General features: G+C 41.0%; 1 protein-coding gene across 1 annotated transcript in view; it reads left to right on the top strand.

The window, feature by feature from the left end:
- The window catches only part of CPED1 (cadherin like and PC-esterase domain containing 1), a 158975-nt gene that overhangs the window by 33866 nt on the left and 105418 nt on the right, over nt 1-19691 (top strand). Inside the window, exons 3-5 of the mRNA XM_075724014.1 lie at nt 2588-2694; nt 4594-4669; nt 18354-18510. Coding sequence (XP_075580129.1) covers nt 2588-2694; nt 4594-4669; nt 18354-18510 — 340 coding nt within the window. The remainder of the gene's footprint in view (nt 1-2587; nt 2695-4593; nt 4670-18353; nt 18511-19691) is intronic.

Genomic DNA, 19691 nt, shown 5'->3' with positions numbered 1-19691 from the left:
AGCTTGGGATCCTTTGCCTAGGCCATTTGATGTTTGAATATTAATAACAGTAGCACGTTTTTGCTGAGGTACAGTTTTATAATAACTACATTTGCAGAAGGGAGACAGACTCATGGCCTCATGATCATAGATGTTCATTTTCCACGAACAGTTAAGCTGTGAGAGGAATGACACGGGCAATTTCTAGGCTATATCTGTTCACAGAAGAGTCTGCTCCAAAACTAGGTAACGGTTCTAACACGTCTCTTTCACTTTTGTTTTCCAAGAACTCTTTTCACATGTAGTTGATTAGAAATGTATTGATACTTTTAAATAGATGTCAGACTGCTCTGTCAGCCTGAATCTGAGAGACAGCACTAGGTGTACGCTGTTTTTCTAATAGGAAGTCTCCTGTTTTCTATAAATAGACATGTTTCAGTTCTGATTGTTCTGTACTGAAATGACTGGCTAGATGTCTAATTACTCTAAATAGAAAACAAAAATAATGGCAGGCATTTAACCCCTCCTGAAAAATTGTTCCTAGCAGTTCTACTTCCTGGGCATTGGCTCAGAAACACACTAGGTCTGAGGGCCCTTTTTCCCTTCCTTTTCTTCTCTTTGGTGCATTCATATCAATCACTCTGCTGTGTCCTAAAGGCAAATCATACACAGTGCAGCATATCCTTTGGAGTCAGGGATCAAATTCACCCCTGGCCAGGACGTGTAACAATAAACAAGGGAAGGAAATGAACTGCTTCTGAGAAATGGAGTTCCCTCCAGCTCCCTTTCAATTTGCACACAGCTAGGCATTGTGCGTTATATGTAATTATAATGATTTATTCAAAGGTGTTTACTAGTCAAAGGCATAATATCTTGCTTATCTGATAATTACATAGCTGGTGAGGTCATCAAGTAGGTTGTAAACACTGTCAATCTTTTGCACTAAAATGAAGTATTTGCTTCTGCGTTTCTTTAATGTTTCATTTATTTGCTGTCTGTGCCATTTTTATCTACCTGCAGTTTTTTGTTTGTTTCTTTCACAAAGGAGCACATAGTGAATCTGTCTTGCCTAAATTTCACATGCCTTAATTATTTTTATACCATAATACTGGTTCTCATAATGTGAAATTGTAAAATTCTTTACAGTAATGGATGCAGCATAACTGAAAATCCATCTCTTCAGCTTTGTCACACTGCTTATAAACATAAAAAAGGTGATAGTTACTTCCATAGTCCTGGACCCATTCTGCACAATCAGTTCATTACTGTACTTAACATAAATTGAGTGTTAAATCTCCTTAAGTGAAATCTTCACCCTGCCTGGCATTTGCAATTGTGATTGGGATAGGAAAAAATTACATTTTGGAGAGGGAAGTCAGCCAAAATAAAGATCTCTGTGGGCCATCAGTGGGACCAGATTTAGGGGGTAATCTAATAAAATTAGGAAGGTATCACACACATTCCATCACAAAAAGGAATAAAATGCATGTAATCTTCTCAACCTTGGGAGAAAGAACTGACGAACCAGTTACTGAGATAGATGTCCTGCAGAGAGCTTTGACCTAATGCTATACCTTGCCTTGGATGCTATACAGCTTCTCCGGCTGCCCTTTCTGTTTGGAAGTTCTTTATTTCTAATTGTCATCCTGTCACTGAAATGGTTTACTCCTTATTGAACATATTCATGGTGTCCTCAACAGATGTAGTGATTCTGTTAATCTTTTGAGAGATGCTACTATCTCTAACTACTCCAGATTACGAAGGCTCTATACAGAAGAAAACAAATAACCATTTGCACTTGAGAGAGCTGACCAAGCTCATTTGAAACTGCATTGGCATTTCTATACCAAATCACATGCAATATGGACAAACTCCAAGGCCTATTTGTATCTTCTAATCCATAACAGTGGTTTAATTGGTGCAATTTAGTTTTGTCTCTTCTTCAAGCAGCCATCTCTGACTCCGGTGTTGCTTGTTTCCTGATAATAGAACCCCATGGTCTCACAGGTCAGCTTTGCCCCAGAAAGGAAGCATCAGAACTAGCTCAGAAGCTAGCTACTTGCTCAGTGCAACTTAATTCCCACTTGTACACCAATTCTAGATGTTGGCAATCCAGTGTCTGATGTTTAGGAAGCTGCTACACCAAAATTCAGGCTAGAAATTCCTGCTGTTTGCAATAGCATCACCAGTATTACTTCCTGTAAAATTTACTTCCCAATAATGAAAGACCTCAGAAGATCACACTGCATATAGTGGATGTGTGTTGTAAGTGTGCATGTTGAGGAGTTCAGAAAAAAGAACAAATTAAAGCAGCACCATGTTATTGAAATTTTTCATTTCTGAATGCTAAACAGGTGAGACACCAGGGGACTGGACATCAGTAGGCAGGTATAACAGGAGGTGTCAACTGTGAAATACCTAAATTTAGTGCCAAAGCTTGAACTGTGGTAGCAAATATGTCTTTTTCCCTTCTGCCACCTGTAGCTGTTCATGTACTTAGCAATCCAACAGTTTGCTATTCCTCAGAATTTAGCTCTAAGTATTTTTTGTTTGAATAGCAATTGCATGATATTTTCTTTCTCAGTATGCTTCTTTTCTTTCCTGATAGGTCATATAAGCCCTTGGGATCTTCTGATCTGCTTATCTTCCAGAAAAAATGATGGTACTGGCTGCATTCAAATAGAAGACTTGCATCGTCTAGAGCTATTCCAGAAGGTACAAGATTATTGTATTAACCTTTGTGGGAATGAGAGGACAGGGCTAGCTCAAATTTTCAGCACTCACTCATAAAAAGAAAATTATCGGATGCTTATTTTATACTGCAGCAGTGTGGTTTAACAGCAATAAAAAAGTTTTTTCAAGTTTCCTGTCTACTAAGAAATACTTGTCAGATACCAACATTTCATTCTTCTTTATATCACACCCAGTGATCAAAGGCAATTTCTCATTTGGACATAGAATGTTATTTTGGATGTAAGCATTTCAGTGTAAATACTGAAAATTGTCACAACCGAGTGTCAAGTTTTCCTTTTCTCTTCTTTAGCTTGAACTTTTGTGTTCTTGGCCACCCTCAACCAGCATGTCAGGCAACAAAAGTGTCTACAGAAGTCAAGGGAAATTTAAACAATTTACCCCACTGGAAAAAGAGAATTTAGAAATGGCAAGAAACAACTAGCCAATGCGTGCAATATTTCAGAATAATAGCGTAAGCAGAAGATAAAGCTGGACTAATTTAGGCTTCACATCTTATATCAGTATTGAGTTTCATCTAATGTAATTGCTTCTTTGTAGACATAATTTAGGCACCTCTCCAAACAGTGACAGTGCTCCTACAATTGATAATGTGTGAGCTGGACTGGTGTCCTCCTCCAGGGCCTTCATGGGAGTTACTTGCTCTGGCACTGCAGTCTGCTTACTCACAGTCCAAAGCATCAATGGTGCCAATATTCCTTAGTATTTTCATGATTGTTTTTTTTTTTCCACTTGAGTAAGTTGTGGGCACAGTTTAGGCTACTTAGATATGCAAATGTCTAAATAAACACCTGACCTGTTGGTGAAAATATGTAAGTGATTTAAACTGAGGGCTTGCTTTGAAAAAATGTGACCAAACTCTGGATAAAGCTTGGCTTGTATTTCAATGGCATAGATAATAATGGCAAGACCCAAAAGTATAGACTCTGAACTGAAGGACCGGGAGAAATAAAGCTGCTTTTAAAAGGTGTGTAGTTTAGGTGTGAAGTTCATGAGGATGCAAAAAACCACTGCGTGTCCACAGAAGTCAGAGCCAGGAGCATGTGCACTGGGGTACCCTGGGACAGGATGCCTTATCTAAGTTATCCAAAGTGAATTTTTTATAGCAGTTCCAGTTTGCTAGAAATATACCTGCTTTGGATTCAGGTCTCAGATCATAAAACATCCCAGGCTTCTGCAAACTGCTTTTTGCTCATTCTACCCATATTATCATATCTGAGCTTCTAGTACTGTGCAATATAATAACCCTTACAGCACTCTGCAATGTCCAGAAGTTTCACACATGAATAACTGAGACGTAAGGTGATCAAAGAAATTGTCCAAGTTTCCTCAGGAAGTCTGCAGCACAGCAGAGACTTAAACCAGATGGCCCATATCTCCAGATAACTTTAAATATTGGACTAACATTAGTTGCTGCTGGTATGGCCATACCATGGTGCAACACAGTTCTTTGTTGCAGAGCCTGGATGCGGTTTAGCTATGTTAGCTTACCACTGTTCCCAAGAACAGCAAATCAAGAGGCATAGGCTGTTTCCATGCAGTAAGAGACAGTGATTGATAACCGGCAGAGAACAGAGAAGCTGCAGAAACTGGAAAGGGGGCAGAGAAGGGGTGAAAACTCTGCAGCCAGGAGGAGAGCTGTAAGTCTAAAATTTTGTTTAATGATGGCCATGGAGGAAGAGCCCATACTTTAACTTCATTATCCCATGTTGAAGGAATCGCAAGTTGTAATTCACTATTGACGCTGACAGGAATTTTGCACATGAGGTGTCTCTGCTAAATTAAACACAAGCCCATTGAAGGCTCCAGGAAAGAGAGCGCTTTTCTGAATTAAATCATTAAAGCTTCTCTTTTTACATACAGGTAAACCTACTTCCAGAAATCCAGCATTTCCTTTGCAGAAAAGAGGGATTATGCCAGATAACAAAAGCCTTTTCAGGTAAACTAATTTCTTCAAATCAGCATATGTGATGATGGTCTTTTAATAGTTGTCACAGGAAGTGTCTGAAATTACACTGTCAGGCTTACAATTCCTTTTTATTTTTAGTCATGAATGCATACGGGGAAGAAAGGAAACAAGAATGATAATCCATTTCAGACACCACTTAAATACAAATTACAGTTATGCAGTATCTTTTCAGGTAAAGATATTGTATTGTGTAGCCATTGCATACTGGAGAAATAATTTGGCTGTAAATGTCTTATTTTTGGACTGTTTTGTGTTAATATAGTGTATTGGTGTTTACACTTCAAAGCCCTGGGTTTGGTATAATATGTTTGTTCAGCTTTACAAAAATGTTGTGGCATGGAGAAGGAGTAGGAGTCGGAGTTTGGTTCAAATCCAGACACAGTTTACTGATAAAAAGCCTTTGTGTATTAAGATCATAAACCAGAAAAGTTTAAAGGTTATGGGCCAGTTGCCAGAGAATTCTAATTTACTATGGGTGAATTTCAGCTTTGAATAGAAACTGGAAAAAAAATGTTGTGCACCATATTAGGTCTATTTAAACTACAGAGAGACACAGTCTGATCTCAGTTACACCACTAAATATCCAACATTAATGCTATTTTAGGTTTATGTTCTATCCTATATAAACTTTGCTTATAAAAAATCTTGTCTTTTTTTTTTTTTTTTTTTTTTTTTTTTTTTGTAATCCAGTAACAACCAATCCCACATCTATTCCATTAGTATTTAGCCTTATTTACAGACAAATATACAAGATTGATCGCTCTGGTCTGGTCTGATCTTCTCTCCCCTTTCACCTTTTATATATATATGCTATATTTAGCACATAAGGAAAGGATTCATTACGTCTCATTTAACCATTTAGAAATCAGGTATCTTCTGCACCAGTATTCTAGTCTTCCCCTTAAGCCAGTGGAGTCAGGGGCACCTTCAAACACTACTTCATTTTATCCTAAACTATATGTTTAAAATAGGCGTGTTGAATTACCCTCTGCAGGTACTTACTACCCAATTACCTCTCACTGCTGACTGTAAATGGAGCCTAGATAAGTAGCTTAGATTAAATACCTGACACTTGGATGCTTGAGTAAAGTTGAGGTTAGGTGGTTCCTAACCTAAGCATACCATAGTTCACCTTTTAATTATTTTACTGTTTCATTTAAAGATTGATCAATATTTAAAACTTATGTGAAGTGTTTCCCTTAAAGAACTGTATGTTGAGGGTCAGTTTAAATTGGGCATTTCCAGTTTCCTGGTGCAGTAAATTGTCAAAACTGATCATAAGGAACATGCAGTATAAAGAACGTCTATCCAAGTCCCATGGGAGTCCTTTATCATGAAGTCATATTACACCAGGTAAGTGATATATTCTCTTTTGGCTGAGTTTTAAGTATGTCTTCAGTGATGCCTAGTGCCTTGGTTCCCTTGTACTGGAAAGTGATTTAGAAAGTATTCTGATACAGTACCAATTTCAGACAAACCTGAGCAGATTTCTAAAAATTTCAAGGACTTCAGGAATTAGTAGTTCCTATTCATGTAACAGACTGCCTTTAAAAAACATTGGTTTGCCCTGCTACTTGGAGAAAGGCCAGTTACAGTGGGTTTATTATTTTACTACCACAAAACCACAAACACAAGAGGCACTCACCACACACAGAGCTTTCCCCTTAAAAAATATGCACATTTTCACTAGTGTCCATAAACTGTGGTATAAGCCACTTTGTGTATGCGGTCTGTTCGGTATTTTCTCCTCTTTAAGGAAGGGCCACTTGTAAACATCTTATTCCATACTTATATTATTAGTACTTTCCTGGCAAACAGAAAAGCCCTTCTGACTGATGGTGAAATCCCATTGAAATCAAAGTAGTATGTGTGCTTGGCAGCAGGGGTCTGAGTCATACCCACCCGGTAACAGAGGATTATTCTACCAGTTTGCTGAAGGACGGTAAGATAGAAAAAAGCCCACCCCTCACCTTCCAATTACCAGTAAAAAAGACTTTGAACCTGAATTAGCTGCAGTGTTTTAAAGTTTTTAAAAAAAAAAAATCTCTTAAATCCAGGTGTCTCCACATCAGCATGGGGGGGGGGGGGCGGGGGCTGAGGCAGCTGTTTCAACACAAGGGTCTCATGCCTCTTGAGACACCATGGAGAGTTGAGGACACCCAGTAGGACAGGCAGATTTGGCACAGAACATGTGTCTTTTTGGTCCAGAAGCTGGAGGCTCAGAGGGATATCCTATGGTGTCCTAGATGGCAATAGATGTCTATGTCACCTGGACTTTAGCAAAGCTTTTGACACCGTCTCGCATAATATCCTCCTCGGGAAGCTGGCAGCTCATGGCTTGGACAGGCATACTCTTCGCTGGGTAAAGAACTGGTTGGGTGGCCGAGCCCAGAGAGTTGTGGTAAATGGTGTTAAGTCCAGTTGGCAGCCGGTCATGAGCGGTGTTCCCCAGGGCTCTGTTTTAGGGCCAGCCTTGTTCAATATCTTTATCAATGATCTGGATGAGGGGATCGAGTGCGCCCTCAGTAAGTTTGCAGACGATACCAAATTGGGTGGGTGTGTCGATCTGCTGGAGGGTAGGATGGCCCTGCAGAGGGACCTGGACAGGCTGGATCGATGGGCCGTGGCCAACTGTATGAGGTTCAACAAGGCCAAGTGCTGGGTCCTGCACTTGGGTCACAACAACCCCATGCAACGCTACAGGCTTGGGGAGGAGTGGCTGGAAAGCTGCCTGGCCGAAAAGGATCTGGGGGTGTTGGTAGATAGCCGGCTGAACATGAGCCAGCAGTGTGCCCAGGTGGCCAAGAAGGCCAACAGCATCCTGGCTTGTATCAGGAATGCTGTGGCCAGCAGGAGCAGGGAGGTGATTGTCCCCCTGTACTCGGCGCTGGTGAGGCCACACCTGGAATACTGTGTCCAGTTTTGGGCCCCTCACTACAAGAAAGACATTGAGGTGCTGGAGTGTGTTCAGAGACGGGCAACAAGGCTGGTGAAGGGTCTGAGGCACAGGCCTTATGAGGAGTGGCTGAGGGAACTGGGGTTGTTTAGCCTGGAGAAGAGGAGGCTGAGGGGAGACCTTATCGCTCTCTACAACTCCCTGAAAGAAGGTTGTAGTGAGGTGGGTGTTGGTCTCTTCTCCCAAGTAGTTAGCGATAGGACGAGAGGAAATGGGCTCAAGCTGCATCAGGGGAGGTTTAGACTGGAAATTAGGAAAAATTTCTTTACGGAAAGGGTGGTCAAGCATTGGAACAGGCTGCCCAGAGAGGTGGTGGAATCCCCATCCCTGGAAGTGTTCAAAAAACGGGTAGATGTGGCTCTTCGGGACATGGTTTAGTCTAGTCTGCCCTTGATTGGTTTAGGTGGGCTTGGTAGTGTAGGTTAATGGTTGGACTGGATGATCTTAAAGGTCTTTTCCAACCTAGACGATTCTGTGATTCTATGTGTGGATACTTGATTTAACACTTGGTATCTAAGCTCCCAAAATTAACAGAAGTACAGTTTAGAGTGAGCAACCCCAAAGGAGCATTTACCTTCAGCATAATTTAGGGTAGCTGAATTGCTCCACACTGACTGTACAGACTACACTGATGTCCACTGACAGGAATGGGAACGTAGACTGTGGCACACAGGGGATCATCTTTGTATAGGCCAGACCTCAGAGTGTCTCCATCCAGAAATTAATCCCATTCAGTATCACTGGATATGTGACATTTAATTTACTATGAGTGAAATTCACCCATAGAAGGTGAAATTAGAATCAGAAGGGTAAATCGTTTCATTTTAGGTTAAGAGGACAAAAAGGCATAAATTAAAGCAAACTTCTAGAGCCAAGATTTCAGATACTCTCCTCCCCTTCAATTAATCTGATAAAGCCAGCTCTTTCCACTTCTTTGTTTTGCTTGCATCCTCTGACAGACCTTTCTTTCCAACAACAGCAAAGTTGCCCATTATTAGGATTTGTTTGATCCTCAATTTTAAAACTATTCAGGGAAATAATCGTTTTCACCAGTGTTTCCTCCACAGAAGAGTTTGTTTCCTTTCAAACGAGTCACACACTTTCACTCTTCTGTGTTTGAGTCAACAGGGCTTCTCTGCAATTCCTGTTGAAGAGGATCAGTTGGTTTGTTATTACTGTGTTTGTCATTTAGTCAGTCCCACAAGGAGCCAAGCAATTTCCTGTAAAAGTGAAAACACAAAGTTGCTGCTCTAAGAATTATGTGATCTAATTAAAGACACACTAAGTCCTAGAAAGAAATAACAGGCAGCAAGGCTGAGAGGATGGGATCACTGGATTTAGCCTGGGTATGACCGTGTTGATATTGATAAGCAGTGGGTACAAGGGCGAAGGTTATTTCTTAAAAGTATTCATTGTTGTGCAACTCTGAAGGTGCTAGGTTTTGTATTTAAGAGAGCATGCCCCTTCTCATACCCCTGTTGTATCAATATAGGAAAGAAAATGAGTTGTAGAAAATATTAGGTCACTGCTTGTTTCTTTGCTTTGTCTCTTTAATGGAAAATCTTTTTGTCAGTCTGAAAATTCAGATTGGTTCTATCTGTATGGGGGGAAGATTATGCGCATACCAGTGATGACAGCTTTTTAGGAGACAGGAGAGAAGCTGGGAAGAGAAAAAAAGTTAGGAAAATCAGACTGGGAAAAGAGTTTAGAGGAGCAAAAAGGTAAAAAATATGCAATGTGTGTGAATAAATTTGAGTAAGAGAAGGAGTTGCTGGAGGACAGGTACATGTGGGACAGTGGGTTTGTGATGGGGCATGAGAATGCTAATGGATCTTAAAATTCAACATGGAAGGTAATGATTAGTGCTCGCTGCTCAGTCCAAGAAGATTGGTTTCACTCCTGCTTTTGCAGGGCATTTGGCCCAGTTTTTAATCAGGTGCCTGATATCTGCTCACTGTATGGGACTTGGGCCATGAGGAGGTTCTGGTATGGCTATTGAGTAACCAAGGAAGGCTCCTGGCATTTATTGCTCAGGTCAGCAAAAGCTGCAGCTGTTGCAGTGATCTGTGAATGAAATCCTCCTGCAAACAACCCAAACCTAGAAGCTCTGAGGCTGGAGAATGACTGGCAAAGAGATTTCAGGTGTTCATACTTGGTATCCCACCACACGTGGACTGACAGCTGGTCTTGGGTGCCTCCTGGAACTACACTCAGCTGAGAGATGGAGAGGACTAAGGTCCACAATGTGAGCAGAACTGCCCAGCCTCAGTTTAGGGCACAGGAAGGGCACCCTGATGTATGCGCAACAAATACTCTCTTTGACAGGTTTTGCCTGGGAAAGTAGTAGAAATGCTTATAGCATTGCCTCCATGATTTTCCTGTTCCCTAAGCAATCCAGACTAGTGCATCTTTCCACATAAGCATTTGTCTTGCTTCATCACTTCCAGGGCCCAGCCTGTGCCATGCATGGCTGTTTTCTCTACCCATCCAGATCACCAGTTCTTTTTAAAATAATCCCTTTGCTGTACGCCTTCCTTCTGCATTTCTTTTTATTAGTGCCACTAGTGCAGAGACTTTATGAGTGTCTACCAGTCATGCATGCTCACTTGGTCACCTGTGTGGCTGGCCAACAGCATTAATCACACAGAAAGTCTTGGGATAGGCACGATCCTAATGAAATTGCACAGGAGGGAGAGCCAAGATAGTCCATCTGTGTGACTGTGCTCTCACTATGTGATGTGTTTACTGTCTGCTGCTAACCCCGTGCCAGCTTTCCTCTCCCCCTGCCTAGCAAATCTGTCCTGCCTGTCCCCAGCATCCCTGGGTTACTCTGGAGCCAGTGGGAAGGGTGATGAGGTGGGGGGAGGAAGCAAAGCCTTACCAGGCCACCTATCTAAGGGACAAATTATAGATGAAATTTATTTTCTGTTGTAATAATTCAACACCTCTGTGACAGGAACATGCTTCTTTATAGGGGGATGCATTTCTTTTGCCAGCTGGCCCTTATAAATGTCTGCACACCAGTTGTGATCAGTTATGTGCCTATTACCTTTCTTTTACTGAAGTTGCTTAAAGCCTCAAGAATGGCCGATAAAATCAGCATTTGATTCTTTTGAGTTAATTTGATTATAAACTATGTGGGGCAGGATTTTCTTTGTTTTACAACAGGGTCAGATCTCAGCTAGGAAAAAACGTATTTCTGTAATAACAAATATGAGGAGACTGAAAAGAAGTAAAGCAGCTAAATTAATTTAATTACTTGGCCTATACTGTTCTATATTCTACCCTGTTATTAGTACAGAATTGTAGCTGTGGCTCTAATCATGTAACAGTCAGCCAGCATTTTCACTGTGTTGCTTTTCCCAGAGTTTTATAGCTTATCTGTAAATTTAAGTTCTCATATGAAGGGCACACACAGAAGAAGCAGCCCTTTTGGAAAATATTGGAAAAAAAAACCCCCACCCTATCTTTTAACTGTGAGAATGCTTTAGGTATGAAGAAGCAACCACTGTATTTAATAAATACTGTTTTCCATGCATCTGCCAAAACAGAGAAGCAAAATACATGGTGAATGATTACTCTAAACTGAAGCTGTATTTGCTGGTGTTTTTAAAGAGGAAAATAAACCACACATACATTTCAAAATGATGCACTATCATCATTTTGTTTTTATAACTCTGAATCTTCACAGGTGTTTTTAGCATGAATTTCAGTGCATTCCAACCCACAGTTTAAATTCCTTTCCCTCTAGATCTGGTTTACTGTAAACTTTTTGTTATACTAAACATATTTCAGATAGTTTAAATTTCTCAAAATGACTAATAGTTTGAAATTTCTCCATCCTAAATATTCAGGGTGGGTTGCTTAGAGATTATCTGTATTACAGAGGGAGGGACCACTGCATTTTTTGACTATGAAAACCTTTTAAGGACAGCTACATCAATAATCAGTAGTGGGTGGGATATTGAACCTGCAGCAATGTGCACGTCGCAAATGGAGCTTATAACATGTGTCAAAACCATCACAGGAGTGTTAAGTATCACGCAAGAAATCATATTCCTGTGAAATCAATGGAAATTTTGCCAGGACTTCACTGGGGGCCAGGGTTGCCCCTAGTCTTCCTAGCTTCCTTCAAATACTCAGCATCTGCTTTCAGTTTCACAGCTACCCTTTTGTAAATGCATAGGTTATAAAACTGAGTGTTAAAGGTTCTCTCTCTTTCTTTAGCAACCTCAAAGCATAATGTGTAAGCCATAGGAGAGTACTAATCTTTGTTTCAGAGTCTTTTCATCCGATAGGTCAAATGGATAACAGGAGGCAATTAAATGGAATAGGTCTGCTTTCTGTGACAAGCCTGCAATGACCTCAAGGCATGTAGTGGCGGTAGTTCAACTGAAATCATCCATCCTCCAAAATCAACACTGAAAAATGAAAAAAAATGCACTTTTAATGCTCATTACTTTCATGGTTATGCAGCTTAGAGCAGGTTGCCATACATGACTGAGCAAAAGGTACTGGATAGCAGGCTTTATTTTGACCAAAATCCCCTAGTCCTGGAGGTGCTCGGAAATCTGCCTAAGACTCTATGAAAGTTCTTTAAGCATCTCCTGATATGAAGCAATCTTTTCAGCTGTTTAACACACCTTTCCAATCTACCAAGGCTGGAAAATTGCCCAGCTGTAAATACCAGAAGAGGACCAAGTTGTAGCAATGCAGCTTGCCCGGTCTGTATTAGAAATAAGCTCGTTGTGTTCCAGCGGCCCACACCAGTCAGATAGATGGATGGTCCCAGCATGGGATGCAATATGAAGTTGTTCTAACTCACTGAGATGCCCTGTCAGAGAGAAAACCTCCAAGGCTGACAGAGAGGACCTGCTATCAGTCCTTCCTGAATATTGTGCTGCAGAAACTGCTGAGGAATTACATAAGGTGACTATCATTCTCCTTTTTTCCCATGTGAGAGAATTCAGGCTCCTGCTGGAGAAAGACTACCACTATGAAAATCTAGGAAGAAGTTCAGAAGGCTTCTATGCAGATGCAAAGTCTCCTATATACTTTCAGGATTAATGTACTTCCATGTTTTGAAGTGATGTTTTTCCTGCTAAAAAGAAAAGCAATTGGATGAACACTCTGCAAGTACAAATGTGCTGAGCTTACAATGTCCTTTATGAAAGAAATGAACAATGTGCTGGGCTCAGAACAAAGCACAGCACCTTAGTTGCGGTTCATCCCATCTCTAGCTTTGTGTTTCATTATGCAACCAACAGCTCCTAAGGTGACTCAATAGCTCTTGAAATGTTTCTAACAGATCTGACAGTTGATGGGCACTTTACAAACAAAATGACCTTTTTCTCACAGACAATAGTCTTAATCGTTCCTTGCTCCATGTTTGAAGTGTGTAAAATATAGCCTATTTGATCTTGAACAACATAAAAAAAATTAACGAACAAAGCCATATCGTAACCCTTCTTGTAAGATCAAAGGATAATATAAAAGGAAGGATAAAGAAGAGGACACGTCCTCATTCATCTTCTGTTTCCTTTTCTTTCAATTGAGTGTTACTCACTTAGTTCATCCAGTAGGGTCTTCTGCGGAATTCCATACCTTTACAGATCACCAGATGTTCATGTTATTCTAAGTGTTCCATTTACCACCAGTCCACGTGGCCGCAGCCGTGTCAACACTGACCTGGCTCTGCTCCAGGAAGTCTTAATTTGCCCAAATGTACTTTTAGCTATTCATAAACCTTTTGCTTGGCCACATGTTGTAGCTCTTAAATCAGCTATTCTTTATTGTGCGTGCATTGAATCTCATGTTACACTTCAGAAGTCTGAGCCAAAGACAAGTAAATAACTTGGGAGCCGGAGCTGAGGGGGAGAGGGAGCAAGAAGTCATAGCTGTGTAAAATACTTGAAAGGCCTCATTAGATGTCAGTGTAGCTGCTGCATTAGATATCAGTTGTTGCTGTCAACTGATCTGTTTGACTCTGTGGTACTTGAGAGGTTGCAGTTGACAGAACAATATCTACCGCCAGTTCATGTGACAAAGAGGTGCTTAATTTTTTTGATCTAGAGGTGTTGACTTGCTTTGGTGGATCTTATACCTCCCTTTCACATATGCCCCCCAGCTGTTCCTATGTCTCAGATCTGTGTTTTACCCGTTGCTGTGGTTAGAGGGCTAATGTGTGAATTCAGCTGAGAACTTGTAGTGGCTTCCTTAGCCATCAAAATGGCATCGTGGAGAACACCCTAGGCAGAGGTAAGGTGGTGCTGTTTGTCAGTGTTTTCAATGGTATCATTTCAGAGATGTCAGCATAAGAAACCTTCTTCAAGCCAGAATTTTGAGGAAGTGAAGCTTTATGAGTGAAAGCAGGTATCTGGCCTTAGGTCCTTTGCTGTACACTGGATCATCACAAATGGCAGCAGCAAACGGTACTTGAGGCAAAGCCTACAGATGCTCCTCAGGAAAACCAGCAGTTTGTGTAGCCTTTCAATTACTGCATAGTCACTTTAAAAGGGAAAATGTTCTTTTCTAGTTTACGTCTGTTTTTTTTCTTTTGATCTTTACAGTCTGCTACAAAAATTACTGATATTAAGATCTGGATTTTTGAAAGAGGGGGGATGTAATCTGGATGTGACACTAGGATGCTGGGACTCTTTCTAACTTGGTTTCCCAAGCTGCCTGACACATATCAACCCCTGAGCCTGCCTCACCTCTTCTATTATAAAATGTTGATGTTATTTATGTACTTCAAAAAGACTGGTTAATTAACAACAGCTTGTAGAGTGATTTCAAGATGGAAAAACATGGCAATTACTGCAAACAGTAAAGGCACTGCAGGCTAATTTTCATTGATGATAATGTTGATTAACAAATTTACAGCTCTAATAAACAGTTACTGCTTTTGAGTGCAAGAGCAGGTGAAGAGTTGCCATGAGAACTGATGCAGCTGAGTGTGCTGCAGCTCAGCGCTACTGACATATCTTTATTATTATGATAATTGTATTCATTGATTACTAGGAGTAGATCTACCAAAGTGAGGGACTATCACTCCCTCATTAACTCTGCCTGATGGTGTACATGCTGTGTGTCACCTCAAAGGAGCAAGCACCTTGTGACAGTCTCAGTGCCCTTTCTCCTTCTTCCAGCCACCTTGTAATGGACTCTCTCCCAGGTGGATGCTAACACAAAGCAACAGAGGTGTGTAAGGCACCATACAAACAGGATGCTCTATAGCATGAGGAATTTACAAGCATTGCCCCTTTTTTGTTCTCAATGCTAATTGCCAACACCCTGAGTTTGTTTAACCTTCTCTTAAAGAGATAGCAGGTTTCCATTTTTTTAAATGTTGAGGCATTTTGCAATGACTTGGGCAATACTAAGGAGTTTCTACACAGTAGCCTGAGAATTTCAGGACAGCTCTTTTTCATCTATCCCTACCCATATGTTTTTTTGTTATATCCATCTCTAGTAAATGGTCCACTGGGTAGTGACAAATGAATTAATGTCAAAGTAATCTTTTCTATTCCCCTAAACCAGCCAAACCTCTCATTTAAGAGGGGTAAATATAGGTACAAACCTCATCTCATTCTTTTCAAACTCTGCCTTGTGAGTTAATACGATACTTGTTGCTTGCTGCCTTAGCAACACAATTAAAACCATATTTTAAAAAGGAAGAGACACTCTCTACTTTCTCTTGAGAAACAAGTTGAACAGCCCTTCTCTGCTGCCCTGTTCTAATTTTCAGTGAAATATTGGCTTTCTTTTAAATAAGAAAATGATGGTTTGTGCATTTCCCTTTTCTCAACATTATGGTCATTTTAACTAAAGCAATTGCTGAAAAATGTGTACCTTTGACATAAATTGGCTTTCAGATGATCAGCTGAGAAGAGCAGTCATTCTCGTCCTTTGCATGGTTCTGTTAATGTCGTCATGTAAAAGGTGTATATGTTATAGGGACCTTGGTCTGGAAGCACAGTTCTGCCTCCTTTCAGCTGTGTGCTGTAACCATCAAGGCAGGACAACCTGTCTCTCTCTTGCCTGCCCCCCTAGGCAGCATTAGCTAGGGGGTAGCTTGGATAGCTGTCATGGGCTTCATTGGGTTTTCTGTGACTTTGATCCTTCTCACGGTCAACAGATCAGTATATTGCTGTTTGAGGGTGTCGTGGTTTAGCCCCAGCCAGCAACTAAGCACCACGCAGCCGCTCGCTCAATCCCCCTACCCCGATGGGATGGGGGAGAGAATCGGAGGAGTAAGAGTGAGAAACATTCCTGGGTTGAGATAAGAACAGTTTAATAATTGAAATAAAGTAAAATAGTAATGATAATAATAACAATATAATAATGATAATAATAATAATAATAATATACAAAGCAAGTGATGCACAATGCAATTGCTCACCACCCGCCGACCGATACCCAGACAGTTCCCGAGCAGCGATCGCTGCTCCCCGGCCACCCCCCGCCCCCAGTTTCTATACTGAGCATGACGTCATATGGTATGGAATAGCCCTTTGGTCAGGTTGGACCAACTCTTCTGGCTGTGCCCCCTCCCAGTTTCTTGTGCACCTGGCAGAGCATGGGAAGCTGAAGAGTCCTTGACTAGCATAAGCAGTACTCAGCAACAACTAAACCATCAGTGTATTATCAACATTCTTCTCCTACTAAACCCAAAACACAGCACTATGCCTGCTACTAGGAAGAAAATTAACTCTATCCCAGCCAAAACCAGGACAGAGGGTCTGGGCCATGAGATTTGAACTCCAGATCTGACGGTGCTGGGCTGTTCCTGATGGATGTGCTACAGTACCAAGACACGTGGGAACAGGGCTTGGCTCCATAACTCCTTTGACAGTTGCAACAGCAGAGGGCTGTGTTTTGCCTTTTTACCAATGTGAGGATAAATCAGAAAAAGATCTCTGAAGTCATCTGTGCACTGTGGAGGGCCTTTATGTGTTTTAATAATTCTGGTTTTGCCTGAGCACCAAAGTTGTATGATCAAACTTTACACTCGCTGGGAATTATTTGCAGCTGCAGTAAGTAACTTAGTTTTCTTGCATAGTCAGTGAAAAAACAGACCCTTTCAGAGAGCAGTTCAGAACCAGTATTTCTCTTAGTGCTCCAAGGACTGGTCTCTCTCTCTCTCCCCGTTGCCTAAAGACAAAGCCTAAGAATACTATTTTGCTAATACAGGCACTTCAGTTATGTAACTGAAATGATGCATAGGAGTAGTTGCAGTGGGACCATTGCGAATTGCCATAGTGAAATGCCGTTATCTCTTTACAGGGTGGATATGTAAAAAATAGCACTTGATTTACGCTCCCTGTGCATATTCAGAAGCAAGTCTGCTAAGTAAATGACTTAATAGGAGTTTACTGGCTTGTTCCTGTTATCACTGCACAGCCAAGTAGGCAGAGACTAGTCTGTTTTGTCTCTCTACCATCAGCAAACAGGTAGTCATTACAAAGTCCAAATCAGTTATAATGCATAACACAACACAAAGATGCCAATGAGAGTATAATCTGAACATGAGGTGCTATATTAACAAGGGCCTGTTTTTGATTAGTAAAGCCTTTAATCCTGCTAAATGGTGCATGTAAGGCAATAGACCAGATTAATTTTAGGTCTCAGTTGAGCTTCAAGGCTGAACTGAGCTGATCTGATGAACAGCCGATAAACACAGACAATCACAATGTCATTTTAACAGGATCTGTATGAAAATGAATAGTTCTTTTCCTTGAACGATGAGCTCACAGCTCATTGCCAGCAATACAACTTCAGTTTTATTTTTCATTGCATCCACCAAAGTGGAGAGTGCATGCATTAAAAGAGAAGCTATACAAATAAATCCATAACATTAGTACGATGCAGTATGTCATTAAAAAGATAAGTAATAAGGTTTGGGAATAATGTGAACAGCTTGACTTTTCCCTGACTATTACTTAAGAACTTGAAATGTGAGGTGTGTTAGAGTTAATGAAAACCACCCTGCATGAAATAATGACAAAATGTAAGGGCTCTGTGCCTTTTTATCAGCACAGTAAAAGTAGAAAATACATACCACCCATTGACTGATCTCACATCACAATATTTTGATTACTATTAATAGTCACATGCCTCAGTAATCTTGAGGACTCTGGTACATCAGTCCTGCTCCCACTGTGTTTGGTGGCAGAACTAAACCTCCCACAGATTTCAGTAACTACAAAATGTAGCCTTAAACAATGAACCTAGAAAGAAGGGTATGTGGTTATTTACTGAGCTGTCTGTGTGATTAGAATGGCAAAGTCCCTTGGTCCTTCGTCAAATAAATTTCTTATCCCCATTAATTGTAATTAGGGCTATGTGAGGAACAAAGTTTTGGTGTTCTGTATTTCGAAATAAAGGATTTCTGTTTAGAAGAAGGGGGAAGGGGATGTGTTTTGTATGCAGCGCTCATGCACTCACCTATAGAGCGGGAGTTGCAGCTAAGCCTCTGAGCTTGCAGCTGGAAGGGGGTGCTTGGTGGGTGTAAAGCTCTCTGCTAGGAGATCCAAAAAGGATTATCGTCTCAGCATTTGTTATTTTACATTTTCAGCTGATGCTGGTAGCTCCTCTTGATCTATTGTGCTTTACACATTTTATCCTTAACAGCAGGAGTCGACTGCTGCTTTCAATGCTCTGCTGACTTTCTTTCTCATCCCCTTGGTACTTTTTCAGACCTGCAGCTCCCAGTCATCACCCCAGAGTGCTCCAGCCGGCCTGGGCTGTCAAGGGCCAGCACCGCAAGCAGCATGCCACAGGTTGGCGAAAGCACTGACGAGACACGTACTGCCCACCTGCGGTACTGGTGGAAGCAGAGCGCGAGCGCACAGCTGTAAGCTAATGATACCCCACCCTCAGAAACTGCGAGTGCTTCGTTGTGCTTTTAGTTGGGAGTCAGGGATGCAGAATGTAGCAAGAGAGGAGACTGCAGCAAGTGGAGCACTTGGATGTATTTAATCTCTTATCCTTGCATAATGTTTGTTTCTGTACTAGGCAAGCTTGAATGTTTTGCGTGTGAGCATGTAAGTCTTTATGTTGAGGGCGTTGAAACACCTAGACAGATCAATACAGACCCAGAGACACCCCTGAATGTTTAGAACTCATAGCAGCTGAGCTATTTCCAGCTCCCATCCCTGCCTTGCCCCTACTACAGACACACATATGTAGTCCTTTGCAGAGAGACCCTCCCTTAAGTGAAGAACTAAGAAATATTTGAGAACTGGCTGTCCAAGTGCTGTTTCCTATGTTACAGTATCTCACCAATTTTATGCTCTGAGGCCCTACCATTCTGCAGAGGGGAGAAAAAGGTCTCTTTAAGATAGATATTATTAGACTCCCTTACCAGATAGCAAAATTGAGGTCCGGAAAGGCCACATATTGCCAAAGATTACACAGAAACAAGAGGAGAGCCCTGAGTCTTTTACCAGTAATCAGTCTTAGAGACCCATAATTTGTATAACCATCTTCTCATTGCATTTGCTATGAGGTAGATACTCACAGATTTTAACAGGAAGCAGAATAACTACATTTGTGAATATATCCAGCTATAGCTCAGATTTCCCCAAGTAATAGGCTTTTAAATAGCAGATTTTTTTCCTTGGGTTTTGATTTTTTTCTGTCCTGTTTCTATGGCTGATTCTTTTTCTGTGGACTATGGGAGCTGTAGCCCAGTATATAGAAAGCCATGTCACTTCCTAGACAAAGTTAGCTTGCATAATTATTTTATGTTTAGCTGATTTATTATGGGTTATTTCTACGTGTCATAGTCACTCATAACATTTGAAATCATAGTTCATGGCTTTCGTTAGAGAAAGCATGCAGTACCATGTGTTTGTGTCCCTGTATTACACTGAAGAAAGCACTAATAATAGTGCAGTCTTTCCATAGTTGTTTGGGGTTTTGGTATTTTTTTTTTCCTGAATTCACTACATATCAGTGTTCAATTTGGGTACCTCGACTACGCACTTTAATGTTTGTACCCTCATTCTGAATATCCTGGCTTTGCAACAATTA

The sequence above is a fragment of the Pelecanus crispus genome, chromosome 1 (assembly GCF_030463565.1).
Source record: "Pelecanus crispus isolate bPelCri1 chromosome 1, bPelCri1.pri, whole genome shotgun sequence".
Classification (NCBI taxonomy): domain Eukaryota; kingdom Metazoa; phylum Chordata; class Aves; order Pelecaniformes; family Pelecanidae; genus Pelecanus; species Pelecanus crispus.
This window is presented reverse-complemented; position numbering and strand designations above follow the sequence as displayed.